The following is a 27,988-nucleotide window of genomic DNA, read 5'->3' on the forward strand; positions in this document are numbered from 1 at the left end:
TCAGATGATTGAGTGTGTGTTCTCTCTGGAATGCTCGCATGGCATTTACATGCAAGGCGCAACCACTAACTTTGGTGTGGAGTGATAAGAGATGCTTATCAAATCTCCATGGAGACCACACTTGACAGTGTGAGTTTTGGGCGGAGGGGACTCAGAGGAACACTACAGTGTTGAGACAGATTGGTCATTGGGGAGGAACATTGAATAGCCTATTCATATGTTCCAGAAATACGGATGACAGACTTGAGCGGAGCCTTTGTATTTATAGCTGCAAAAGAGATTCACAACATCATTGATGCATTGTTAAATCCGTCATCTCTCAAGAGATTGCAGTTTCATGCGCGAGGGAGGCGAACTGTCAAGCAAACTACAACTTGAGAACGTTTTCATGGTTGTTAGACAGCTTTCTTTTAAGCTGTCAAGTCTTCTCTCACTTCAATTGGCCCTTTGTCCGAACATCCTGAAACAGAATTGGACTGGTGATCTCTCAATTGTCTGTTTGTAATGCGACCTATTGGGGCAAATAATGGTATGTGGGTGGATTATAGTTACGAGTGAGAATGATTACATAGCACACTTGCAATAGGTCTATCCTGCTTTGTGGGTCCAGGGCTGTGCATCTCACACACCCACTGGCGCTTCTTTCACACGAGGAGTATTGGGGAGCGTGGAAAGGGAGTGGCACGGCAGCTGAGCAGAGCAGCGGAGGGAGACAGAATCGAATACCGTAAACAAGCGGCTCGGCTCTTCAATTTTACTGGGTATAATTTTTGCATGATACAGAGCAACGCTTATTGCTAAACTGCCTTTAATTTGATAATTTTACACCTAAAACGGCCCCTTTTTAAAAAAAGGTATTCAATGAAACGTTGCCTTCTCGTGTATTTATGTGCCGTTCCTCTTATGAATGAGATCTGATCATGTATTATTAGAACAATAGCCAACAGCGTCTGGAAGAAGAGCATTTTTTCTTCTTAAATTGTACAGTTACAGTTCTCGCTTCTGTTTCTACACTATACTATCAGCTACTCTGGTGGAATCCAGCCTCAACCCTTTTCATCTGCTGTGGATACCCGACTGACTGCGCCGAGATGGGGGTAAGAGTTATTTCTATTGTGTGTAAAAATGCGTTTATGAATGGATAGCTGTAGTAGCATATGAGACATGTGTAATTCACCTCAAAGGGTTCAAATGTGGAGGAAACATCATATTGGAATTACATTAATTAACCACTATTGGATTTCGATGGCTTGTGAAACTATTGCAAATTGCTGTGACTTTACTTGCATGACAGTTAAACGCATGAAGGGTATCTATTTCTATGTTGATTCAATGCAATTGGACGAATTACTGTTCAATACATTTAATCGCTGTCTATTCTTCTGTTAAATCACATTTTCCATGTCTGTGTTCAATAGAAACATTACTGACATTGTTCTAATCTGCTATCTGCACCGTTTTCTGCTCGAACCGATTCGCTGCGCACATCCACTCTTCTCCTCTCCAGCCGTCAGCGGGTGCGTCATAATTGAGTTATCCGGAGAGGAGAATCTGGTCCCAAATTTTGATTATAAACTGAGTGGTTCGAGTCCTGAATGCTGATTGGCTGACAGCCGTGGTATTCCACGGGTATGACAAAACATGTATTTTTACTACTCTAATTATGTTGGTAACCGATTTATAATAGTTACGCGGAGTGCCTGGACACAGCCCTTAGCAGTGGTATATTGGCCTTATTGCTTAATTATATCACTAAACATATGTAGGCTACCGAGGGATGAACTATGTTGGGCGATTAAGGAATGTGTCGCCGGTGTGGCAAAGGCGCGCAATCTGTTCCTTGTGACAAATTGAAAACAAGCTGTTCGCCAAACCTAAATCCCAAATTAGATATTTTTTTGGCCATTCTATATTTAGGAATATTTAGGTTAGGCTACAGAAGAACGACAATGTGGATGCAGGAAGGATGCCTTATCCATCCTCTAAATCGGATGATCTATTAATAGGCCTAATTTCATTGCATTATTAGCCTAGTTGTCATAATATTGTTTCACGTTTTGACCCCTTGCTTTTATGGCACAGTGATGGCCTCCATGACTGACATTTGTAATTGATAAGGAGGCCACAGGGACACGTTCAGAGGGTGGGATACCAGATGTCGGAATTGGAATATTGGAATTGTTGTCCACCACTTGTTTTATACCCATCCTACAGAGTCATATATTAAGTCACTGAAACTGTGAGAGTCATTGGTTATGGATATACAGACAGGGAATTATTGGAGAGGTTCGGTTGGGGTACCAATCACTGCAGACAGTTGCGCCAAAATGGATGCCCAGTTCATTCCCCCATGTTGATATGGGTTAGGGAGGTTGTCATAGCCTAATAATCAAGCATGCCAGTGACGGGTTGTAACAGAAAATCTTGCTTATTTCTATCTTCCATTTTGACTCGGTGTAGTGATGACCCTGTTGATTAGGCATGGCAAAAAGGATCAAATGTTCCTATTCATCGTTGTATACAGTGCGTTCGGAAAGTATTCAGACCCCTTGATTTTTCACTATTTTGTTCCATTTTAGAATAAGGCTGTAATGTATTAAAAAAAACACAAAAAAAAGTTATCAATCTACACACAATACCCCATAATGACTAAGCAAAAACCGATTTTTAGACCATTTTGGAAAAGAAACTGAAAGTTAACAAGTATTCAGACCCTTTACTGTACTTTATTGAAGCACCTTTGGCTGTGATTACAGCCTGTCGCTGCACAGCTTATTTCAGGTCTCTCCAAAGATGTTTGATCTGGTTCCAATCCAGGCTCTGGCTGGGCCACTCAAGGACATCCAGAGATTTGTCCCGAAACCATTCCTGCGTTGTCTTAGCTGTGTGGTTAGGGTCGTTGTCCTGTTGGAAAGTGAACCTTTGCCCCAGTCTGAGGTCCTGAGCGCTCTGGAGCAGGCTTTCCCTCAATCTCGCTCATCTTTCCCTCAATCCTGACTAGTCTCCTAGTCCCTGCCGCTGAAAAATATCCCCCCAGCATGATGTTGCCACCATCTTGCTTCACCTTATGGCTGGTGCCAGGTTTCCTCCAGAAGTGATTCTTGGCATTCAGGCCAAAGAGTTCAGTCTTGGTTTCATCAAACCAGAGAATCATATTTCTCATAATCTGTGAGACTTTAGGTGCCTTTTGGCCAACTCTAAGCATGCTGTCATGTGCCTTTTACTGAGGAGTGGCTTCCATCTGGCCACTCTACCATACAGGCCTGGTTGGTGGAGTGCTGCAGAGATGGTTGTCCTTCTGGAAGCTTCTCCCATCTCCACAGAGGAACTTAGAGTGACCATCGTGTCCTTTGTTTTATTACAAAACAGGATAGCAACCTCTGTCCGTTGAAGTCCACAAAGCATATTGCATGTAACAGACAGTTACATGACCTACAGCATGGTCAAGCAAGTTAATGTTGCCAACATTTTCGGACCTCTAAACACATGTTTTATTTTTCTTTATTTAACTAGGCGTGTCAATTAAGAACAAATTCTTACTTACAATGACGGCCTAGTCCGGCCAAACCCGAACTACACTGGGCCAATTGTGCGCCGCCCTATGGAAACAACTATTGATTTATAACCAAAGAGAGTTACTGCAAGTTGCAAAGAATACAGGAGCTGCCTTCACTATTCCAGCACCATTTCAACTTGATCTTTTCAACATCATCAAATCACCTCTACAGCAATAAATATCTCTCCGGGAAGAAGAAAGGCGGGGGTGTATGTTTCATGATTAACTACTCATGGTTTGATTGTGATAATATACAGGAACTCAAGTCCTTTTGTTCAACCGGACCTAGAATACCTCTCAGTCAAATGCCGACCGCATTACCTCCCAAGAGAATTCTCTTTAGTTATAGTCACAGCCGTGTATATTCCCCCCTCAAGCCGATACCACAATGGCCCTCAAAGAACTTCACTGGACTTTATGCCAACTGGAAACCACATATCCTGAGGACGCATGTATTGTAGCTGGGGATTTTTACAATGCAAATTTGAGGAAAACACTACCGAAGTTCTATAGTACTCGCCCTGCTAAAACACTCGACCACTGCTACTCCAACTTCCGGGGTGCCTACAAAGCCCTCCACTGCCCTCCCTTAGGAAAATCTGATAACGACCCCATTTTGCTCCTCCCTTCCTATAGGCAGAAACTCCAACAGGAAGTACCTGTGCTAAGGACTATTCACCGCTGGTCTGACTAATCGGAATCCACGCTTCAAGATTGTTTTGATTACGTGGACTGGGATATGTTCTGAGTAGCCTCCGAGAATAACAAACTCAGTCACCAGTGTATTTGTCTATCAACAAGTGTATATGGGTTGTTGTACCCACTGTGACTATTAAAACCTACCCTAACCATAGGGCGGCGCACAATCGGCCCAGCGTCGTACAGTTCTGGCCGGGGTAGGCCGTCATTGTAAATAATAATTTGTTCTTAACTGTCTTGCCTAGTTAAATAAAGGTTACATTTAAACTGTTTATTAAAATGAACCAGAAACTGTAGATAGATGGCAGCATTTGCGCAAAACTGAAAGCGCGCACCACCGCATTTAACCATGGCAAGTTGACTGGGAATATGGCCGATTACCAAGAGTGTAGTTATCAAAAAGGCACAACGTCAGTATAGAGACAAAGTGGAGTCGCAATTCAACGGCTCAGACACAAGACGTATGTGGCAGGGTCTACAGACAATCATGGACTACAAAGGGACTATTTCTATTACAGTGTATTGGATTACTGTCATTCATATTCCAGGTGAATAAACCTTTCCAAACCAAACCTTTGTATCATAACCTCTAACCGCTACACACAGCCTACATCAGTGTCACCATATTAGCTTACGCCATAGCTAGTCAACATAGCTACTGGAACTAAAGCGTTTGTAAACCCACTACAATATGCAGTACAGTGTACAGTCAGCAAGCAGTTTAGCAGCGGGCCCCGGTGGCAAGAAATGTATAAAACCCAAATCTTACCTTGACTTGGAAGAGTTCCAGTATTAATATAGCATCCCTCTCTGTTTGAGCAAATATAGATAGTGCTCTCTCCCTCTTGCTTCTCCTTAATATTTTTAAGGAATGACTGTTCAAAACTGTTCAACTATTGTCTTTCTCTTTGAGTCAACTACTCACCATATTTTATGCACTACAGTGCTAAATAGCTGTAGCTTATGCTTTCAGTATTATATTCATTATCTGATCCTTTGATTGGGTGGACCACATGTCAGTTCATGCTGCAAGAGTTCTGATAGGTTGGAGGACGTCCTCCGGAAGTCGTCATAATTACTGTGTAAGTCTATGGAAGGAGGTAAGAACCATGAGCCTCCTAGGTTTTGTATTGAAGTCAATGTACCCAGAGGAGGTTGGAAACTAGCTGTCCTCCGGCTACACCAGGCCTGGGCAATTCCAGTCCTCAGGGGCCTGATTGGTGTCACACTTTTCCCCCATCCCTAGCAAACACATCTGATTTAAACTAATAGCATTTTTAACTGAAGATCGTGATTAGTTGATTATTGGAGTCAGGTGTGTTAGCTGGGGCTGGGGCAAAAGTATGACACCAATCAGGCCCCCGAGGACTGGAGTTGCCCAGGCCTGGGCTACACTATGGTGCTACCATGCAGAGTGCTGTTGAGGCTACTGTATTTCAAAACAGTGTGTTTTAATCAATTATTTGGTGACTTGAATATATTTAGTATTGTTTTATCCAAAAAGGATAAATATATTTAATGTTTTACTATGGTCCTCCCCTTCCTCCTCTGAGGAGCCTCCCCTGGTCTACAGTAATACCAGGTAAGAGCACCCCCAAATGTCCCCTCCCGACCGCCTTACCTATGGCTTTTTTGTAATTAATTTGAGAGCAAGTGGACTTAAGGGGATTATTATCATAGTCAACCAGTGGTGGGCTAGGCGACTTCGGTGTTTAGTGGACGACATTTTGGCTCTCCTGTGGATGACTCAGAGGTACTTCCTGGTTTGTGTGTGTTACATGATGGGAAACAGAAGGAGATGCAGTAGGAAAATGAACCACCAAAGGCTCCTGTGATGCATATCTTGTAAAGTCTCCGCTAAAGCTCTGATACAATGATTTGGAGTTGTCTGATAGGACAGGTTCTGTATCTCTATCTTTTGAATCTCTCCCAATATCTCGTTGAGTCTCTCCCAATGTATCTTTGAATCTCTTTCATTGTCTCTTTGAATCTCTCCCAGTGTCTCTTTGAATCTCTCCCAGTGTCTCTTTGAATCTCTCCCAGTGTATCTTTGAATCTCTCTCAATGTATCTTTGAATCTCTCTCAATGTATCTTTGAATCCCTCCCAGTGTGTCTTTGAATCTTCCCCAGTGTTCCTTTGAATCTCCCCCAGTGGCAATGTCTAGTCCTTTGATCAAGCGATGAAGACTGTAATTCAACCATGAAATGTGATTACCTTGTAGACTAGATGGATACAACATGAATTTATCAGTGACCAAACCCAAAGTCTGCTCATAGTGTCTTTTACTGTCTTACTGTGATTAAAGTTCAGACGATAAATTGCCTTTTGTGTGTTTTAGGGCCGTAAACACAGGCACATACACTGAGTATACAAAACATTAAGAACACCTTCCTAATATTGAGTTGCAATCCCACTTTTGCCCTCAGAACAGCTTCAATTCGTCGGGTCATGGACTCTACAAGGTGTCGAAAGCATTCCACAAGGATGCGGCCAATGTTGACTCCAATGCTTCCCACAGTTGTGTCAAATTGGCTGGATGTCCTTTGGGCGGTGGACCATTCTTGATACACACGGGAAACGGTTGAGCGTGAAAACCCCAGCAGCGTTGCTGTTCTTGACACAAACCGGTGCGCCTGGCACCTACTACCATACCCAGTTCAAAGGCACTCAAATTTGCCCATTGACCCTCTGAATGGCACACATACAAGTGGAGGCTGCTGAGGGGAGGACGGTTCATAATAATGCCTGGAACGGAGCGAATGGAATGGCATTGATGTATTTGATACCATTCCACTTATTACGCTCCAGCTATTAACACGAGCCCGTTCGCCACAATTAAGGTGACCCATACACAATCCATGTCTCTATTGTCTCAAGGCTTAAAAAATCCTTCTTGCCTTCATCTACACTGATTGTTGTTGTTTAAAAAAAAATTGTGGTATCCAATTGTTTTAGTAGCTACTATCTTGTCTCATCGCTACAACTCCCGTACGGGCTCGGGAGAGACGAAGGTTAAAAGTCATGCATCCTCCGATACACAACCCAACCAAGCCGCACTGCTTCTTAACACAGCGAGCATCCAACCCGGAAGCCAGCCGCACCAATGTGTCGGAGGAAACACCGTGCACCTGGCAACCTTGGTTAGCGTGTACTGAGCCCGGCCCGCCACAGGAGTCGCTGGTGCGCGATGAGACAAGGACATCCCTACCGGCCAAGCCCTCCCTAACCCGGACGATGCTAGGCCAATTGTGCGTCGCCCCACGGACCTCCCGGTCGCGGCCGGTTACGACAGAGCCTGGGCGCGAACCCAGAGTCTCTGGGTACCCAGAGTCTCTTAACCACTGCGCCACCCGGGAGGCCCCATCTACACTGATTGAAGTAGATTTAACAAGTGACATCAATATGGGAATATAGCTTTCACCTAGATTCCCCTGGTCAGTCTGTCATGGAAAGAGCAGGTGTTCTTAATGTTTTGTATACTCATTGTACAGTATTTAGACATACATTATAAGAGGCATATAAACACATACAGGCACATATAAGGCACATAGTATAACACATTTAGTATCATGGACCATTTCTCCTCTAAGGACGTTTTCAGGACTTGCTGTGGTCTGTGGTCTCTCTGATCATCACGGCACCTGGGGCCACAGGGCCACCTTCATGTGCTTTTCCTAGAAACGACCATGTGAGGTCCCTCTCACTGTGGCACTGTACTCTCACAAGGCTTGTATTGTCCATGACGAGAGAAAGAGGGAGACATTTAAAGAGAGTGTGGGAGAGAGAGAGATGAAAGGAGAGACAGAAAGAGTGAAAGAGAGGTTGGGTGTGGAGGGAGTAATTGAGAGAGGGAAGGGTAGAGGAAGGAACCATGTTTGGGTGCCTTTGCATTATGTAGGCAATCAGTGACATACCACTGACTGTAAAATAGGGACCTTGTAGGAGTCTTAAGGGTAAGCAGCAGGAGGCAGGCGGGTAGAGGGGGTTCGATTTATTTACAAAATTGAGCTAATGTTCCAAAGCGATGTTTATCACTGTACATATTTACAAAGTTCAGACTTCAACCTTCAATGTTTAAAATAAAAAGCATTCAGTCAGGTCTTTAATAAACTGTCTATACCACAAAAGACAGGTAGGATATACCTGACTCGAATGCAGACTTCTGTTGCGATACCAAAACCGATCTGACAAGAAAATCCCCAAATGGGCGTTTACTGTCAATACTGTACACTTGATCAAACCTTGGACCATACCGTGTCAAAATGAAACACATTTGAATGTTGGGAGACATTAAATTGGGGAAATAAAACACTCTCAAATTGTGGGAATTTGGAGAGCTCACTACCTATAGGAGACACCTAGTGAAGTAAAGTAGCCTAGTTATAAACCATAACCAATAGATCTTGATTAGAAAAACCTTCCATTCTGGACCATGTTATACATTTCCTGGCTGTTATAATTTTCAGCATTTTCATGTGGAATATACAAAGCTAGAGTGGCAAATATTTAGGGAGCTTTTCCCAACCATATAATTACGGCAGCCTTGCACTTAATTCTCTGTTTGCTTGTTTGATTGTGGCCTCCAGTCAAGTAGCTAACATTGATATTATCTGAGTGCATGAATTCCTATCTAGTTGTGGCTTAGCAAAACTCAAAGTTACTAGGGAAGCATTGACACGTTCAAAGCCTAAAATTGTGGATTTAGGATTAGCTGACCCACAGCTAATTAACCCAAACTTTTTCTATGTAAAATATGTAAAATATGGACTAGTCAGGGATCTGTTTTCTCTCTGTGTTTGTCTTTCAGTATGGACGGTCAGACAGCTACCGTGTGGCCACCACGACGGAGAAGGAAGAGAAGGAGTCCCCCAAGAAGGCGGACTCCAAGGCGGACAAGAAGACCAAGGACATGGATGAACTGAAGAAGGAAGTTCCCTTGGTATGTAGTGCATAATTCCTCCTTCCTGTTTCCTGTCCATGCACAGTGCCCCAGAGCAGTGTGTCCTGGAATGTTGCTAATTGGAGACCAATTTTAGTCCAAAGTGCTAATCTAAGGAGGAAGGACCCTGGTATAATAAAAGGTTGAGAAACAATATTCTAAAGAGCACCCACTGGGCGGCGGGTAGCCTAGTGGTTAGAGTGTTGGGCCAGTAACCGAAAGGTTGCGAGATTGAATCCCCGAGCTGCTAAGGTAAAAAAAAAAATCTGTCATTCTGCCCCTGAACAAGGTAGTTAACCCACTGTTCCTAGGCTGTCATTGTAAATAAGAATTTGTTCTTAACTGACTTGCCTCGTTAAATAAAATAAAAAATAAAAAATGTATTCAACCAATGTGTTCCCGGTGGGCAGTCTTTGTGTATTCTGTTTGCGACAACAAAAAGATAACTTCTCAAATGATTGGACTAAGGATTTTGGTAGCATGTATTCCTGAAAATCTTTTTTATTGGTGGCAGTAAGTGATTCTCATGGGTGTCAAACAAAGGATTTTTTTTTGTATGAATAGTTTGTGGTTAGAGGCAATGCCAATGTAAACTAATCCTGTTTGAAGAGAATTTACTCTGTTATGAGGTATAACGTGTACGCTGGAAGTCGGGAAGCAAGTACAGGGAGTGCAAATGTAATAATATATCGAACATAGCACAAAACAAGAAACACAAAATGCGTACAGACATGAAACAGAGTCAATAATGCCTGAGGAAAGAACCAAGGGGAGTGACAGATATAGGGGAGGGAATCAGGAAGGTGATGGAGTCCAGGTGAGTGTCATGAGGCGCATGTCACGGTCGTGAGGAGAAACGGACCAAGGCGCAGCGTGATTGGAGTTCCACATCTTTATTTTAGTGAAACTTAAACAAACCAAGAAACAAACAACGACCGTGTGGTACCATAGTGCTACATGCACTCACTCAAAACAATATCCCACAAAGCAGGTGGGAGAAAGGGCTTCCTAAATATGATCCCCAATTAGAGGCAACGATTACCAGCTGCCTCTAATTGGGAACCATGCCAATCAGCAGCATAGAAAATAACTGACGGGACTGGACGCCGTGTCTGGACTGGGCATCGGCACAGAGGAAGGCTCCTGCCCTGGAGCGGGACTGGACACTGTGCCTGGACTGGGCACCGGCGCCGAGGAAGGCTATGGCCTAGGAGCGGGACTGGTGAGGCACACTGGAGGCCTGGTGCGTGGAGCTGGCACAGGACATACCGGGTTGGGGAGATGCACTGGCAGCCTGGTGCGTGGAGCCAGCTCAGGTGGCACCGGACTAGTGACACGCACTTCAGGGACACGCACTTCAGGGGTCGAGTGCGGGGAGCTGGCACACAACGTACCGGACTGGGAAGGCGCACCGGAGGCCAGATGCATGAAGCCGGCACAGACTTCACCAGACTGCTGACAGGCTCTTCAGGTCGAATGTTGAGCAGAACACACTTGATCAACATCTCTCTCTCTCCCAACTTCTCCATCGTCTCCCTGATGGTCTCTGGCTCTTCAGGGTGAGTACGGGGAGCTGGCACAGATGGCACCGGACTGATGACCCGCTCTTCCACTCTCCACTGCTCCGCCGACCAACCCTTGTGGCCCCCCCCAAAATCCATTCCAATCAGCAACATAGAAAATAACTGACTAGAACACCCGCCCCAGGCTCTCTATGGTCAGGGCGTAACAGCGCAGGTGTGCGTAACGATGGTAGCAGGTGTGCGTAATGAGACAACTGGCAACGTTGAGCACCGGATAAGGCGTAAACGTGACACTACCCCCTCCCCCTTACTGACGCCCGTCTCTAGCCGCCAGACGACGCCGACCAGAGGGACGGTCCAGAGGACCAGGAGCCGGCCGGTCGTTTCTACTGAGGCACGGGAGCCTGCCGAACCAACTGAGGCTTGAGAACCTGTCGAGCCAGCTGAGGCATGGAAGCCTGATGATCCAGCTGAGGCATCTCCGGTTGCCTCGGCAGTGGCACTTGGATCCGACATCACCAGTAAAACCAAAAATCCCTGTTGCTTTCTCTTAGTTAAGTGTTATTCTATAACGTGTACGTGGGGAGTTGGGAAGCACGTATAACGTGTACGCGGGGAGTTGGGAAGCACGTATAACGTGTACGCGGGGAGTTGGGAAGCACGTATAACGTGTACGCTGGGAGTTGGGAAGCACGTATAACGTGTACGCTGGGAGTTGGGAAGCACGTATAACGTGTACGCTGGGAGTTGGGAAGCACGTATAACGTGTACGCTGGGAGTTGGGAAGCACGTATAACGTGTACGCTGGGAGTTGGGAAGCACGTACAGGGAGTGCAACTTTAAAAATAAATCGAACATAGTACAAAACAAGAAACACAAGAAGTGTACAGACATGAAACAGAAACAGAGTCAATAACACCTGAGGAAAGAACCAAGGGGAGTGACAGATATAGGGGAGGTAATCAGGAAGGTGATGGAGTCCAGGTGAGTGTCATGAGGTGCAGGTGCGCGTAACGATGGTGGCAGGTGTGCGTAATGATGAGACAACTGGCGACGTGGAGCGCCGGAGAGGGGGAGCGGGAGTAAACGTGACATGAGGCATATGGCCAAACTATGAGAATATGAATATCCCTCTGAAAAACAGCCGTAAAATGTCCCCAAGCTCTATTCACTATGTATTTGCAAATATTTTGTTAAAACTAGAGTTTTATTCAATGTTTTTAACTTTTTGCTTTTAGACGGAACACAAGATGTCCATCGAGGAGGTATGCCAGAAGTACGCTACTGATATAGTCCAGGTAAGTTCATCACCTCAAGAGTTTTCTCAAAACCTGTGTTGGGGCTTTTAAAATGAAATATATTGTAACCTTAATGGTAATATCAGTTATCACACAAAATATGTAGCTAGCCAACAATCACATCATTTTAACAGCAATCCCTCTCCTTCCCTCTCCCCTCTCCCTCCTTTCTCGCCCCCCTCCTCAGGGTCTGACCAACGCTAAGGCCGCTGAGTACCTGGCTCGAGACGGTCCCAACGCCCTCACACCTCCCCCCACCACCCCCGAGTGGGTCAAGTTCTGTCGTCAGCTGTTCGGTGGCTTCTCCATCCTGCTTTGGACTGGCGCTATCCTCTGTTTCTTGGCCTACACCATCCAAGCCGCCACCGAGGATGAGCCCGCCGGAGACAATGTGAGTGACAGACACACACAAAATGGCCACCATCATCACTTGGCAGGGGATAAAGGGATGCAAGGGTATACATGACCTTTTTGGTTCAGCTTAATGTAGTGTTTCCCAAATGTAGCATTAAGATTCAACTTGTGGGGTTGTGACTCATTCCTACTTGGCACTAAAATATTTGACAAACTCAATTAAGTGTCTAGTGGTCTACTGTTGATATGAGTCAATGTCCAATGTGTTTCTTAGATCCAGCTATATGCCTCAACCAACCCCAAATGAATGGGAAATATAGGCACTGTCTGAAATGATAAATGGTTAAACAATATTTATGTCTCTCTCTCTTTGCTCTCTCTCTCCAGTTGTACCTGGGTAATACTAAATGAGGCATTTGAATTTCAATGAATTTCATTGAATGTATCAATGATTTATTTCCTATCCTATATATTTCCATTAATTCAAATTCAAATAATTCTGCATCCCGTTTACTATTTCAATTCAAGAACTGAATTGGAATTCATCAGCCCATTCTCAATTCAATTCTGAATTGGAATTCATCAGCCCATTCTCAATTCAATTCTGAATTGACCTCAACCCTGCATGGCATGTGGTATTTTAGATCCAGCTATATGCTTCAACCAATCCTAAATGAATTAAAAAGCTAGGCACCATAATAACACAATCAAACAATTAAGTTCGATCCCCCCCAGCAAAAAACAGTGAGAGTTCCTACAATGTTAAATAATGTTCCAATTGAGCCCCAATTTGGTTTTCAGATAACATAGCATGACAACACCTCATGAATGCTGGTCAAATGTTATTTGATAAACATTAGTAGAAGGACATAATGGTTGTAAGAACGTTTGTTAAAATGTTCCAATACTGTTTGTTTTTTACATTGTTTGCTGGGTTCTCTCTCTTCAGTTGTACCTGGGTATCGTTCTCTCAGCTGTGGTCATCATCACCGGCTGTTTCTCCTACTTCCAGGAGGCCAAGAGCTCCAAAATCATGGAGTCCTTCAAGAACATGGTGCCGCAGGTAAACAAACCTCTTCTTTAGTGCATGGCTTGGACTGAAATAGAATACAGTTCCCGACCTTGAATATGTGGACATCTATAAGTGCCTAGGTGTCTGGCTAGACTGCAAACTCTCCTTCCAGACTCATATCAAACATCTCCAATCGAAAATCAAATCAAGAGTCGGCTTTCTATTCCGCAACAAACCCTCCTTCACTCACGCCGCCAAGCTTACCCTAGTAAAACTGACTATCCTACCGATCCTCGACTTCGGCGATGTCATCTACAAAATGGCTTCCAACACTCTACTCAGCAAACTGGATGCAGTCTATCACAGTGCCATCCGTTTTGTCACTAAAGCACCTTATACCACCCACCACTGCGACTTGTATGCTCTAGTCGGCTGGCCCTCGCTACATATTCGTCGCCAGACCCACTGGCTCCAGGTCATCTACAAGTCCATGCTAGGTAAAGCTCCGCCTTATCTCAGTTCACTGGTCACGATGGCAACACCCATCCGTAGCACGCGCTCCAGCAGGTGTATCTCATTGATCATCCCTAAAGCCAACACCTCATTTGGCCGCCTTTCGTTCCAGTACTCTGCTGCCTGTGACTGGAACGAATTGCAAAAATCGCTGAAGTTGGAGACTTCTCCCTCACCAACTTCAAACATCAGCTATCTGAGCAGCTAACCGATCGCTGCAGCTGTACATAGTCTATTGGTAAATAGCCCACCCATTTTCACCTACCTCATCCCCATACTGTTTTTATTTATTTACTTTTCTGCTCTTTCGCACACCAATATCTCTACCTGTACATGACCATCTGATCATTTATCACTCCAGTGTTAATCTGCAAAATTTTAATTATTCGCCTACCTCATGCCTTTTGCACACATTGTATATAGACTCCCCCTTTTTTTCTACTGTGTTATTGACTTGTTAATTGATTACTCCATGTGTAACTCTGTGTTGTCTGTTCACACTGCTATGCTTTATCTTGGCCAGGTCGCAGTTGCAAATGAGAACTTGTTCTCAACTAGCCTACCTGGTTAAATAAAGGTGAAATAAAAAATAAAACATTTTTTTGGTTGCTGGTACTGATTATAATTATGTATAGGAGCTCCACAATACTTTTGAGCTAATATTCTATAAAGGGAACAGGCGCTCAAGCAGTAGAACATTTGAGGTGCCAGTACTCAGCTCCGGTGAGCTCCTGCCCAAGTCAAGCACAGCTCTTCGTACGTCCGCGAGCATTTCAAAATAAATGTACACATACATGTTATTCAATCATTGCACCCACAATGCTCGCACGCCTCAGCGAGCGTCTGCATGGCCAGGTGCTAAAATAGAAGTTCTATTTGTGACGCTCAACGAGCTGCAAGTCCGGCCTCTCCCATCTCTTCGTTGGTGTTTAGGAGCATATACCCACGTGAGTGATTTGAAAGATAAACTGACATCCACGCTCCAGTCGGTTGTAGTAATGCACCGTAAAGTTGGTTGCCAACCTCCATATAAAGTTCAAAGAAGTAAATAAGAAGCCTGAGGAAGGAGGAGAGATGACAAAACGGTAAACCAAATTCCTTTCTCATCTGTGGATTAATTGTCGGAGGACCTTGTGCATTTCAGGTAAAATATCAACCCAATGATTATATCCCAGGACAAATTAGCTAGCAGCAGCAAGGCTAAATTGCTGTAAATGTTTAACGCTTTTCAACCTGTCCCCAAATGAATATAATTGGTTCAGAGTTTGTTTTGATATTTCAACCTGCGTGTCCTGATCGTGTCTGGTGTAGGGGGTACAAAATCAACATGCGAGCAATGACGACACACACAGGTGACCTGTTTGGTCAACATGTTAGATCTCCTTACCACCCCATATCCTACAATACCACCACCAATACCAATTTGGCCCTCTGGTGATTTGCCGAGTTTTCTGAATCAAAAACAAATAAATCATTTTTTGTTTGTTTTTTGTTGGATATAAAAGAGTTTAAAAACACCAGCAAATCAGCTCCAAGTGATTTAGATTATGGAAATCTGTTCCAAAGTATTCCCACACGTAATATAGAGATATATATGTTATCGTATATACAAATGTAAGCAAGGTTTGACATTTTTACGTTTTAGTCATCTGTTTGGGCTTCTTGCGGTCTACAAATTATTTGTAATTATGCTCCTGACCCTCCGCTCAAGAAAAAAATTGGCCCGCGCCCTGACCATAGGGCTCAGTGTCTATAATCCTAATTCCAATCCTATTAGTCCCATCATAAGTGTTTTAAAAATCTTAACCCTAACTTGTTTTTCCTAGATGACTATGGGTGGGGTAGATGTGGCAGTGACTCAAAATAACCTGTGACCCTAATCCAGATGTTCCCCCCCCCTCTCAAAACACACGTAGCCGACATTGTTGTGGCCATTGTATCCACGGTCAGTTAGGGATTAGTCTATTCTACATCTCCGCGAGTGAATAGGATGCATGTTGTCATTCAGTGGGGAGTTAGTAGCCACACAGACATTGTCTCATATGATCAGTCTGTATGCAGTTCATTCGTCTTGTCTATCCGCAGTCCGTCTATGGTCATTGTCAATGGTTAGTCGGTTACTTTAGTCTATTATTCATCTGCCAATCTCTATGCAATTGCATAGTTATAACATAATAACCCATCATTACTGGTTAGTTTATGGTCAGTGATGGTGTGTAGTTTGTCTGCGATCAGTCTGTGGTTGCTAGTGAGTTTTACTGTTGCCCCAGTGTTACACCTGTATTTATAGCCAGCTAATGGTTGGCTTATGGTTCCTGCTTCACCATTGGGGTTCCTCTGTCTGCAGCAAGCGCTGGTGATCCGTGAGGGTGAGAAAATGCAGATCAACGCTGAGGAGGTGGTGGCTGGAGATCTGGTAGAGGTGAAGGGAGGAGACAGGATCCCCGCTGACCTCAGGATCGTCTCTGCTCACGGCTGCAAGGTAAACGCACACACACACACACACACAGCATATGTTTTACTATTGTTGTGGGGACCTAAAATGTATTTACATTTAAAGCCCTATCTCCTAACTCTAACTCCTAACCTTAATTCTAACCATGACCCTAATTGTAAACCTAACCCCTAAGCCTAAAATACCCTTTGTCCTCGGGGGAACCCCCCCCCACACACACACACACAGCTCACATTAAAATATAGCACACACTCACACAACTACACATTTGACATATAAGCTTTTTAAAATTGTAAACAAGTTCCCTGGATTTGGTCCTTTTCCGATAGGTGGATAACTCCTCCCTGACAGGCGAATCAGAACCCCAGAGCAGGTCACCTGACTGTACCCATGACAACCCCCTGGAGACCCGCAACGTCGCCTTCTTCTCCACCAACTGTGTCGAAGGTACAATCGTGTTGGCAACTGCATCCTCCTCTTCCTCTTGACCCCTTCCCCTTTTCTCGTTGCCATCGCCATAATCCTCATCCTCGCTGTCGTCGTCATAACCGGCATTCCCCCCATCGCTCTACTGTTTTCTCTCTTTCCTTCCCTCCCTTTCTCTTTATCTCCTGAACAGGTAGGAGGGGAACATTGTGGCTGCCATAGCAACAAGGCACCCACCATTTTAACAAGCACCCTACCCAGTGCCCACACACACTCTCTCCTGCTTTCTTTACACCCTCTCTTTTCCTCTCGCTTCTTTCAATTCCCCAGGTGCCTTTTCCTTCCCATCTGTCTGCATCTTTTCATCTTTGCGAACACTCCATCTGGTGTCAATATTACCTCATCCTTTCCCTACGGCTCAGCTGGTCTAGTGGGAGTGTCAATACAGGACGACATACATAAACGGCTACGGTCTAGATTCAATCAGATCCGCGTTAACCCGCGGCAGCCGGCAACGGCATAGCCTATCTTTTTGTTTTTCGTTTAGGCGGCGTCGGAGTTGTAACTGTGTTGGAGCTGTCGAATCCACAAGCGGCCCCATCGTCATACCTGCTGCGGACATTGCCATTGGGCGCTCCGAGGGTCATTAGTAGAAATCCCATGCAGCCGTCTTACATTGTGATCTACACCTGGATTAGTCTGATATAAATCCTTATTAGTTTGTTTCATGATTTTTCAATGTGAGTGTCATTATTTCTGTATAGCCTACACTTTCTCCTTGTAAACTTCTGACACGGGTGGGAAGGGTGTGGCTTCGTGACAATGACCACAAGAGCAGCTGCTCACCGATTTTGACAGTTCCAACGCAGTTACACTTCTGACATCATCGCCGAAACAAAAAACAATAATATGCTATGCAATTTTTGGTTCTGGCAGGTTAACGCTAATCTGATTGAATCTAGGCCATCGTTGTCTGATGAAGCTAAGGCCTCTGGTTACCTGTAGGCCCCAAATATATTTGACCTAATAGAAAGGTATATGCTGCCCCCATGTGGTCTGGATGGTGTATTGCACTTGCATTGGTGACAACAAGAAAAACGTCAGTGGTATTTGAGTAAAGAACACTTTAGCAATTCACTATTAGATTTTTTTTTTTATGATTACTTCAGGACTATTCATTATAAAGGAGTGTTAGACAAATTATTCTTAAAAACGTATGATTTAATGGCATCCCGAGTGGCGCAGCGGTCTAAGGCACTGCCGTGACCGGGAGTCCCATAGGGTGGCGCACAATTGCCCCAGCTTCGCCCGGGTTAGGGGAGGGTTTGGCCGGGGGGATTTACTTGGCTCATTGCGCTCTAGCGACTCCTTGTGGCGGGTTGGGCGCCTGCAGGCCTACCTCGGTTGTCAGTTGAACGATGTTTCCTCCGACACATTGGTGGGTCTGGCTTTCGGGTTAAGCGGGCGGGTGTTAAGAAGGGCGGTTTGGCGGGTCATGTTTCGGGGGATGCATGACTGGACCTTCGCCTCTCCTGTTGGGGAGTTGCAGGAATGAGACAAGAATGTAATCATGAAATTGGGGAAGAAATGACGGCAACAAAAAATGATTACAAAAAAACGTATGATTTGCACTCAAACTCAGTTCTTTACACTGAATGGGGGTAACGCACCATCATTTTACTCGCCATGATACCACAAATGGTATTACAAATATAATATACTGTAACATGTAAGTCAAGTCATCTAACTTCCTTCTCTCGTCCTCACCGTCACCAGGCACGGCGCGTGGCATTGTGGTGTGCACCGGTGACCGTACCGTCATGGGCCGTATCGCCACCCTCACCTCCGGCCTGGAGTCGGGCAAGACCCCCATCGCCAAGGAGATCGAGCACTTCATTCACCTGATCACAGGCGTGGCCGTGTTCCTGGGCATCACCTTCTTCATCCTGGCCGTCTGCCTGGGCTACACTTGGCTGGAGGCCGTCATCTTCCTCATCGGCATCATCGTGGCCAACGTGCCCGAGGGCCTGCTGGCTACGGTCACTGTGAGGGGATATTTTGGTGGATTTTTATGTTGTGTGGTGTCGTGTGATGTGGGTTTGGAAGGGGTAGTTGGAGGAAGTGAGGAGTGGAGTGTGTGTGTGTGTGTGTGTGTGTGTGTGCAGACGGACGGACGGACGTGTTTAACTACTCACAAGAATAGTAAACAAACAAACATTTGACCAACTGGGGCTAATGTTATTTCTAGGGGGTTTAGGCTCAAGGGATAGGGTTAGGGTTAGGTTTTTGGGTTAAGGTTAGGGTTAGGTAAAGGGTAAGAGTACGGGTTACGTTTAGGGTTAGAGGTTAGGGAAAATAGGTTTTTGAATGGGACTGAATTGTGTGTCCCCACAAGGTTAGCCATACAAAACTGTGTGTGTAGTGAGGAGAGGTGTGTGTGTGAGGAGAGGTGTGTGTGTGTGTGTGTGCAGTGAGGAGAGGTCTGTGTGATGTGAGGAGAGGTGTGTTTGTGTGTGTATAGTGAGGAAAGATGTTTGTGTGTGTGCAGTGAGGAGCAGTGTTTGTGTAGTGAGGAGAGGTGTGTGTGACTGTGTGTCTATTACTCTGTGTGTTCCATCTCTGTCTGTCTGTCGTTGTCTCTTACTCTGTGTGTTCTGTCTGTCTGTCTGTCTGTCTGTCTGTCTGTCTGTCATTGGTTCTTACTCTGTGTGTTCTATCTCTGTGTTAGTATTTCCCTGTGTCCCGGTATTGTTGTGGAATTATGCATCTCTCTATCTGTCTTTTGTGATGGTTGTGGTGGTGTATCGTATCGCTCTCTTTTTCTCTTTCTCTCCATAAAAGGCAGCCCATTGTGTTTTGTGTACCTGTATCTTTCTTTTTTCTCTCCTTCCCTCTCTTCTCTTTTTCAGGCTGTTTCTTTTTTCTCTCCTTCCCTCTTTGTGTTTGTCCCTCTTTTTCAGGCTGTCTTTGCGCCTCGGTCAGTGACACCCCCTGGTTAGTTGTCTTCTATGACAACTGTTAAGAGAGATTGACATATGCTAGGCTAATGTTAATATCTATGCTAGGCTAAGGTTAATATATATGCTAGGCTAATGTTAATATATATGCTAGACTAATGTTAATATATATGCTAGGATAATGTTAATATATATGCTAGGCTAATGTTAATATATATGCTAGGCTAATGTTAATATAAATGCTAGGCTGATGTTAATATAAATGCTAGGCTAATGTTAATATAAATGCTGGGCTAATGTTAATATAAATGCTGGGCTAATGTTAATATATATGCTAGGCTAATGTTAATATATATGCTAGGCTAATGTTAACATAGATGCTAGGCTAATGTTAATATAAATGCTGGGCTAATGTTAATATATATGCTGGGCTGTTGCCACTCTCACTGCTTGGCTAGTTGCCTGTGTCGGCCATGATATTTCGAAAGTAGCATGATACACCGGCGCCCGCCTTTTCGCTGCTTTTGCTCTGCTTGGCTTTCCTACTCTTTCTATCTTTCTGCATTGCAGCTCTGGGCTGTGAAATATATTTGAGTATTTTATTTGACTCTAGCGCATTTGAATGTAGTGGAGAGGTGGGGATGTGGACTGACAGGGGTTTACACAACTCCAGGTCTCAAGGGTAGATGTTTAGCTTTCTTGTATTGATTTGTCATGGTTTTACTTATCTGTAGACGCAAGTAAGTTGTTGATTGGTTTGAGGGTCTAGGGCAGGGCTGCCCAATCCTCTTCCTGGAGATCTACTGTCCTGTGGGTTTTCAGTCCAAACCTAATTTAGCATATCTCATTCAGCTAGTGAAGGTCTTGTTGAGCAGCTAATTAGTAGAATCAGGTGTGTTACATTAGGGTTGGACTGAAAACCCACAGGACGGTAGATCTCCAGGAAGAGGGTTGGACTGAAAACCCACAGGACTGTAGATCTCCAGGAAGAGGGTTGGACTGAAAACCCACAGGACGGTAGATCTCCAGGAAGAGGGTTGGACTGAAAACCCACAGGACGGTAGATCTCCAGGAAGAGGGTTGGACTGAAAACCCACAGGAAGTAGATCTTTAAAAAAAATAATCACCTTTATTTAACCAGGTAGGCTAGTTGAGAACAAGTTCTCATTTGCAACTGCGACCTGGCCAAGATAAAGCATAGCAGTGTGAACAGACAACACAGGAAGAGGGTTGGGCAGCCCTGGTATAGGGCGTCCACCCCTGGAGTTGTGCACCCCGTGACTTTAATTTTCTGACTTGGTACTAATATTTTATTTTATTCTCTCCAATTCTCTCTCTCCTACTTTGTCACCCTGTCTTCTTTTCCCAATCCCTGTTGCATTCTCTCTCTCTTTGTCTCTCTCTCTCTCTCCTTTTCCCTTCTTCTTCTTCTTCTTCTTCTTCTTCTTCTCTCTCGCTCTCTCTCTCAGGTGTGTCTGACCCTGACCGCTAAGCGTATGGCTCGTAAGAACTGCCTGGTGAAGAACCTTGAGGCTGTGGAGACCCTGGGCTCCACCTCCACCATCTGCTCTGATAAGACTGGTACCCTGACCCAGAACAGGATGACCGTGGCCCACATGTGGTTCGACAACCAGATCCACGAGGCCGACACCACAGAGGACCAGTCTGGTAAGAGAGAGGGGTTTAAGTTCACTGAACTCATTTATGTCCTTACTATATAATAGCAAAGTAAATATATCTTGGCTTTGCATATCGTGATCACAGTTATTGAGATGGTTGCAACGGTTAAGGTGATTTAGATAGTCTTGTATATTGATTGTTCCCTCCTTGGAACTGACTGGAATTAGATATAATTTTGCAAACCAGCATAATGTTTGGCCTGCTGGCCTGATGAGGCACCCGAGCCAGAAGTTTTAGACCACTGTGTTAGTGAATAACTAGGCCATCAAAGATTGGCCTTATGTTGTTTGTAACGTCTTGTACCAAAGGCTTTGCATTTTTAATGATAGTAAGTTTACTTATGCAGGCCTTGATGAAGGCTTCAAGGCTGCCTGTGGGCACATGAACGCAACAACCATGTGTCTGTCACTAAGAACCCCCCCTTCTCCCCAGGCGCCTCCTTCGACAAGAGCTCGGAGACGTGGTTGGCGCTGGCGCGGGTGGCGGCCCTGTGTAACCGGGCGCAGTTCAAGGCAGCTCAAGACCAGCTGCCCATCCTGAAGAGGGACGTGGCGGGTGACGCCTCCGAGTCCGCGCTGCTGAAATGTATCGAGCTGTCCTGCGGCAGCGTCAGACAGATGAGGGAGAAGAACAAGAAGGTGGCCGAGATCCCCTTCAACTCCACCAACAAGTACCAGGTGAGTGAGCAACATGGAGTACAAGCGTACACCCTGGATCCTGTAGGTGTCAAACATCTCATAGTGGAAGTGCTGATCTAGGAACAGATTCCACCTATCTATGTGATCTTATTCATTGTGGTATAAAGGGCTAAACTGATCCTGAATCAGCTTGATACATACGGCCCCAGTTCTAGAGGTGGGTCTGACTTGGGTCTGGGTTAGGGTTGAGGGTTAGGGTTTAGCCGGGGTGTAGACATGAACCTAGGTTTAGGGAAAACAAGGGTTTGTATAAGAGGCTGAACACAAGTGTGTGATTGTGCCTCCTCCTCCACCCCCCACCCCCCACCACCAGCTCTCTGTGCATGAGACGGAGGATGAGAACGACAACCGCTACCTGCTGGTGATGAAGGGAGCGCCAGAGAGGATCCTGGACCGCTGCTCCACCATCTTGATCCAGGGCAAGGAGCAGCCCATGGAGGAGGAGATGAAGGAGGCCTTCCAGAACGCCTACATGGAGCTGGGAGGACTGGGAGAGAGAGTACTCGGTGAGAGAGAGGGTGGGACAGATGAGAAGAGAGTAAGAAATGGGAACCTAAAGAGGCATTTCAGAGCGCATATAGGAATAATAATACCAATCTAATACTGTCCCTCCCCAGGTTTCTGCCACCTGTTAATGCCTGAGGACCAGTACCCCAAGGGCTTTGCCTTTGACTGTGACGATGTCAACTTCACCACAGAGAACCTGTGCTTCGTGGGCCTCATGTCCATGATTGACCCTCCTCGTGCCGCCGTGCCTGACGCCGTGGGTAAATGTCGCTCCGCTGGCATCAAAGTCATCATGGTGACCGGCGATCATCCAATCACAGCCAAGGCTATCGCTAAGGGCGTGGGCATCATCTCCGAGGGCAATGAGACAGTGGAGGACATCGCCTCCCGTCTCAATATCCCCGTCAGCCAGGTCAACCCCAGGTAAGAGATATGAGGACGGAGTGTGTATGGGTGTGTACCAACACATACTGTATGGAATATGTCTCTTTCACACAAGTCAGTCACTCTTTCACACAGTCAGTCACTCCGTCAGTCAGTCACTCCGTCAGTCACTCAGATAGTCAGTCAGACTATCTGAGTGACTGACTGACTGACTGTCAGTCTGACTGTCGTTGTCTCTTACTCTGTGTTCAGTCTGTCTGTCTGTCTGTCTGTCTGTCTGTCTGTCTGTCTGTCTGTCTGTCTGTCTGTCTGTCTCTGTCAGTCTGACTATCTGACTAGCAAACATACGCTCACCCACTGTCTTCCTGCGTGTGTGTTTTCCAGGGATGCCAAGGCGTGTGTGATCCACGGAACAGACCTGAAGGATCTGTCTCAGGATCAGATGGATGAGATCCTGAGGAACCACACTGAGATTGTGTTCGCCAGGACCTCCCCCCAGCAGAAACTCATCATCGTGGAGGGTTGCCAGAGACAGGTGAGGCACACACACATGCACACACACATGCACGCACACACGCACGCACGCACACACACACACGCACACACACACACACACACACACACACACACACACGTACACACTTCCTAAATATTCTGTTATACAGTAGTAGATAAAGAGGAGGCTTTTCACAATATTCACTACCCCCTCCCTGCCTCTCAGGGTGCCATTGTGGCTGTGACTGGTGATGGTGTGAATGACTCTCCCGCCCTGAAGAAGGCTGACATCGGCGTCGCCATGGGGATCTCCGGCTCAGACGTGTCCAAACAAGCCGCTGACATGATCCTGCTGGACGACAACTTTGCCTCTATTGTCACCGGAGTGGAAGAGGGTGAGAGAGATGGAGGGAGGGAAGGAGTGAGGGAAGAAGAAAGGGAGGGAGGGTAAAAAGTGGATATTAGCAGGGAGGAAAAAGGGTAGGGGCGGATAGAGGTATACATATGTTGAATCTTAATTAGATCACCGTGTGGCAGGAGAACTTTCATGCAATACAGGAAATGTAAAATTTGTAATGTATTTGAGGTTTTCAAACGGCTTCTGAGGTTTTACGTTTCAGACTTGATTTTCCCTTACGAAAAATGTATCATCCAATACAAAATGTTTTATGTTTTCCTGTTACTGCAGGATTATTTTCCTGCTGTATCAAACTGGCTCAAATTAAGATCATACATCTGTAGGGAGGAAGAAAACGAAGGAGAGAAAGAGGGTGGTATGAATGACAGGTAGAATGGAGAGAGTTAAAAAAGGTCAGCGAGAGGAGAGGAAGGAGGGGTAATGGAATATTGGGAGACAAACGAAAAGGTGCTGGTTAGAAAGGTAACTTATCTGTAATATGAGCCCATTGTTTGAAAATAAAATATATAATGATGTCGTCCTGGGGTAGCCTATACAAGCCCTTTCTCTTGTGTCCCTCCAGGCCGTCTGATCTTTGACAACCTGAAGAAGTCCATTGCCTACACCCTGACCAGTAACATCCCTGAGATCACCCCCTTCCTCTTCTTCATCCTGGTCAACATCCCACTCCCCTTAGGGACCATCACCATCCTCTGTATCGACCTGGGAACCGACATGGTGAGATACACACACACACACATGCATGGCTCACAAACACACAGGCAAATTGTAGTTTGTTCAATTCATACACTATGAAGATTAAAAATACAATTTGAAATGAAGGTTGTCTTATCCAAGTGTGTGGTTTGGTCTGTTGTCCTTTGCACCACAATGTGAGGCAGTGTATTGATATCCACTGTCTTCTCCGAACCCTAATTTATGTCTACAGGTGCCAGCGATCTCTCTGGCCTACGAGGCAGCAGAGAGTGACATCATGAAGAGACAGCCCAGGAACCCAGCCAGGGACAAACTGGTTAACGAGAGGCTGATCAGTATCGCCTACGGACAGATTGGTGGGTCTTTAAAAGTCTATCTCTGTGTTCAGGTCGTCAGTCTGTGTTGGATTGATTCCCGGCCTAATTCTAATTCTATGGGCATAGTGGATAAAGCTAACACATCTTCCTCTCCTCCCTCTGTCTCTGTAGGGATGATCCAGGCTCTGGGAGGGTTCTTCTCCTATTTTGTGATCCTGGCGGAGAACGGTTTCCTTCCCTCTTTATTGGTGGGCATCAGGCTAAACTGGGACGACCGTTCGAACAACGACCTAGAGGACAGCTACGGACAGCAATGGGTATGCTAGATTGCCTCTTTTTTTCCCTCAGTTTTCATATTTTTTCCCCTTCCAGTTTCTTTCTTTCTCTCTTTTTTCTTTACTCACTCACTTTTACCACTCTTTCATCTTATTTTCTTTCATCCAGTCCTTATTAGTCTTATAAAATGAATTGCTTTCTTAGTCATCGTGACAACTTTCCACTTAGTCATCACCACCACTTTCCACTTAGTCATCACTACCACTTTCCACTTAGTCATCACCACCACTTTCCACTTAGTCATCACCACCACTTTCCACTTAGTCATCACCACCACTTTCCACTTAGTCATCACCACCACTTTCCACTTAGTCATCACTACCACTTTCCACTTAGTCATCACCACCACTTTCCACTTAGTCATCACCACCACTTTCCACTTAGTCCTCACCACCACTTTCCACTTAGTCATCACTACCACTTTCCACTTAGTCATCACCACCACTTTCCACTTAGTCATCACCACCACTTTCCACTTAGTCATCACCACCACTTTCCACTTAGTCATCACCACCACTTTCCACTTAGTCATCACCACCACTTTCCACTTTGTCATCTCTACCTCTGCTCTCGTTCACTCTTTAACTCTCCTCCGTTGTGATTTTCTCTCCCTCCCATGCCAGACCTATGAACAGAGGAAGATAGTGGAGTACACCTGTCACACAGCCTTCTTCGTCAGTATTGTGGTGGTGCAGTGGGCTGATGTCATCATCTGCAAGACCAGGCGCAACTCTGTCTTCCAGCAGGGCATGAGGTCAGAACCCTTTATCTTTGCGTCTGTCATCTAATGACACATACTTTAGCATGACTAAATAACAGACCTCTTCTTTTCTCCATTTAGGTAAACCATGTGTTTTGTAGGGTTATGAAGCCCCTCTACGTTATGTCTCTCATAGCTAGGATAAATGTTGAGATTAATTATTTGTTTGTTTACAGGAATAAGATCCTGATATTTGGGCTGTTTGAGGAGACAGCTCTGGCTGCTTTCCTGTCCTACACCCCAGGCATGGACGTGGCTCTCAGGATGTACCCCCTCAAGTCAGTATTGTACACCAGCCTCTCTGCCCTCATTCCCACACAGCAACAGCACCCTCTACTGAGTGATGTTTATATAGCAGTTACTTAACAGTAATGTACCATTGTGTGGACTGGAGATTATTTCAATCCATGAATGGGTGGGTGGGGGGGGTATCCTCTTTAAGGACAATTATTGATTCAACTGAATGAAACTCTGGCTGTAACTAAAACGTGTATCTTTCTTCTATGTTCTCTCCACCCGTCTCTTTCTCTCTCAGGCCCAGCTGGTGGTTCTGTGCGTTCCCGTACAGTTTCCTCATCTTCGTTTACGATGAGATCCGAAAACTCATCCTGCGTCGGAACCCCGGAGGTACTACTCTCTCACAAACAAATCTATAGCACAATGTACTACAGTACCCATAATAACATTTTCTATTTAAGATAGAACCAGATATCTTTTACAGAGCATTGTGGGTACTGTTGTACATCATGCTACAAAATGCACAAACCCACGCAAACTCACATACAAACATGTAGAAAAGACATGCACATTTGCATACACTAAACCAGGGTTCTCCAACCCTGTTCCGGGAGAGCTACCCTCCTGTAGGTTTTCGCTCCAACCCCAGTTGTAACTACACTGATTCAGTTTATCAACCAGCTAATTATTGGAATCGGGTGTGCTAGATTAGGTTTGGAGCAAAAACCTATTGGACAGTGCTCTCAGGAACAGGATTGGGCCCTGCACTAAAACCATCTTAGGGGAATTCAAGTTTCCTTTGATACAAATGTTTTCTATTTCAATTTAAAAAATGATTTCTTTCTTTCTCTCTGTTCCCTTTCTATTCTGTTCCCTTTCTCTCCAGGCTGGGTGGAAAAAGAGACATACTATTAAATGATCAAACCATTCTTCTCTCCCCCTTCCTCCCCTAAAATGCATTCCCCTCTTCCTCTCCTCCCTACCAATCCCTCTAATCACATACCAACCACACGAGAAACCACATCTGAAAACTCCTCCGTTCCCCATCCTGTATGTTCCTCCAACATCGCCTTGAGGAACAAAGAACCAACTACAGAGAAGGAGAGGAACGGGATGATCACGCCAAATCCCTGCGCCCCTCTCTGTCTCGCTGACTTTTTCTTCTACCCAAAGACCACAGCATAGTCAATACTGTCAATACTGTTTACTATACTGTTATAATAACACTGTTCATAAATGTGCTAATACACTGTAATGTACAAAATGCCGGTGTCACTCGTCTCTATCAATAACAAAATGGCGGCTGCATCTAGATCCCACGGTGAGCGCTGTGGCGTCGTTGTCACCCGTTCTACCCCGACGTCCCCTCTTGACACTCTCACTCCTTCCACCAATCATCGACTTAACGTTCCCCTGCCGCCACTCCCGTAAACGTGGAACACTCCCTCCGTCTATAGGGGGATAAAATGTCCCTCCTCCTTCCTGTTCCCCTCCCCTCCCTCTTCCTCCTGTTTTGCCAATGTTGTTGTTTTATATTAGAAGACTGCATGTTTTTTTTAAACAATAGTTTGTAACATTTCTGTGTCTCTTTTTTTTAATGCTAGCAGCGGCTCTGAGAGCTTTACTTGTCTGTGAGAACTGTGCGACCTCCCCTGTCCTTGTAAACTTCCCCCCTCACTCCCCCCAACTCACCCCTGTTGAAAAAAAATATAACATTCTTTCTGTG

At 45.2% G+C, this 27,988-nt stretch overlaps 1 protein-coding gene across 1 annotated transcript; it reads left to right on the plus strand.

Annotated features, from left to right (window-relative positions):
• The first annotated feature begins 173 nt into the window (after positions 1–173).
• Positions 174–27,988, plus strand: LOC115131627 (sodium/potassium-transporting ATPase subunit alpha-3). Its single transcript, XM_029663476.2, has 22 exons — positions 174–761; positions 1,026–1,097; positions 9,065–9,196; positions 11,958–12,017; positions 12,205–12,408; positions 13,321–13,434; positions 16,244–16,378; positions 16,681–16,798; positions 18,554–18,822; positions 21,204–21,402; positions 21,847–22,091; positions 22,426–22,618; positions 22,730–23,042; positions 23,388–23,538; positions 23,725–23,893; positions 24,479–24,633; positions 24,845–24,968; positions 25,101–25,246; positions 25,889–26,019; positions 26,202–26,303; positions 26,561–26,652; positions 27,149–27,988. Exons 2-22 carry the CDS (start codon positions 1,092–1,094, stop codon positions 27,175–27,177), a joined length of 3,087 nt encoding a protein of 1,028 aa, XP_029519336.1. The 5' UTR covers positions 174–761; positions 1,026–1,091; the 3' UTR covers positions 27,178–27,988.

Source organism: Oncorhynchus nerka, linkage group LG7, assembly GCF_034236695.1.
Source record: "Oncorhynchus nerka isolate Pitt River linkage group LG7, Oner_Uvic_2.0, whole genome shotgun sequence".
Lineage (NCBI taxonomy): Eukaryota > Metazoa > Chordata > Actinopteri > Salmoniformes > Salmonidae > Oncorhynchus > Oncorhynchus nerka.

What these genes read in the sequence shown, in the direction of transcription:
- LOC115131627 (XM_029663476.2), top strand. An exon ending in ACTCCACCAACAAGTACCAG is followed by an intron (nt 22,092 to 22,425) that starts GTGAGTGAGCAA and finishes CCCCACCACCAG; the next exon opens with CTCTCTGTGCATGAGACGGA. An exon ending in CTCAGGATGTACCCCCTCAA is followed by an intron (nt 26,304 to 26,560) that starts GTCAGTATTGTA and finishes TTTCTCTCTCAG; the next exon opens with GCCCAGCTGGTGGTTCTGTG.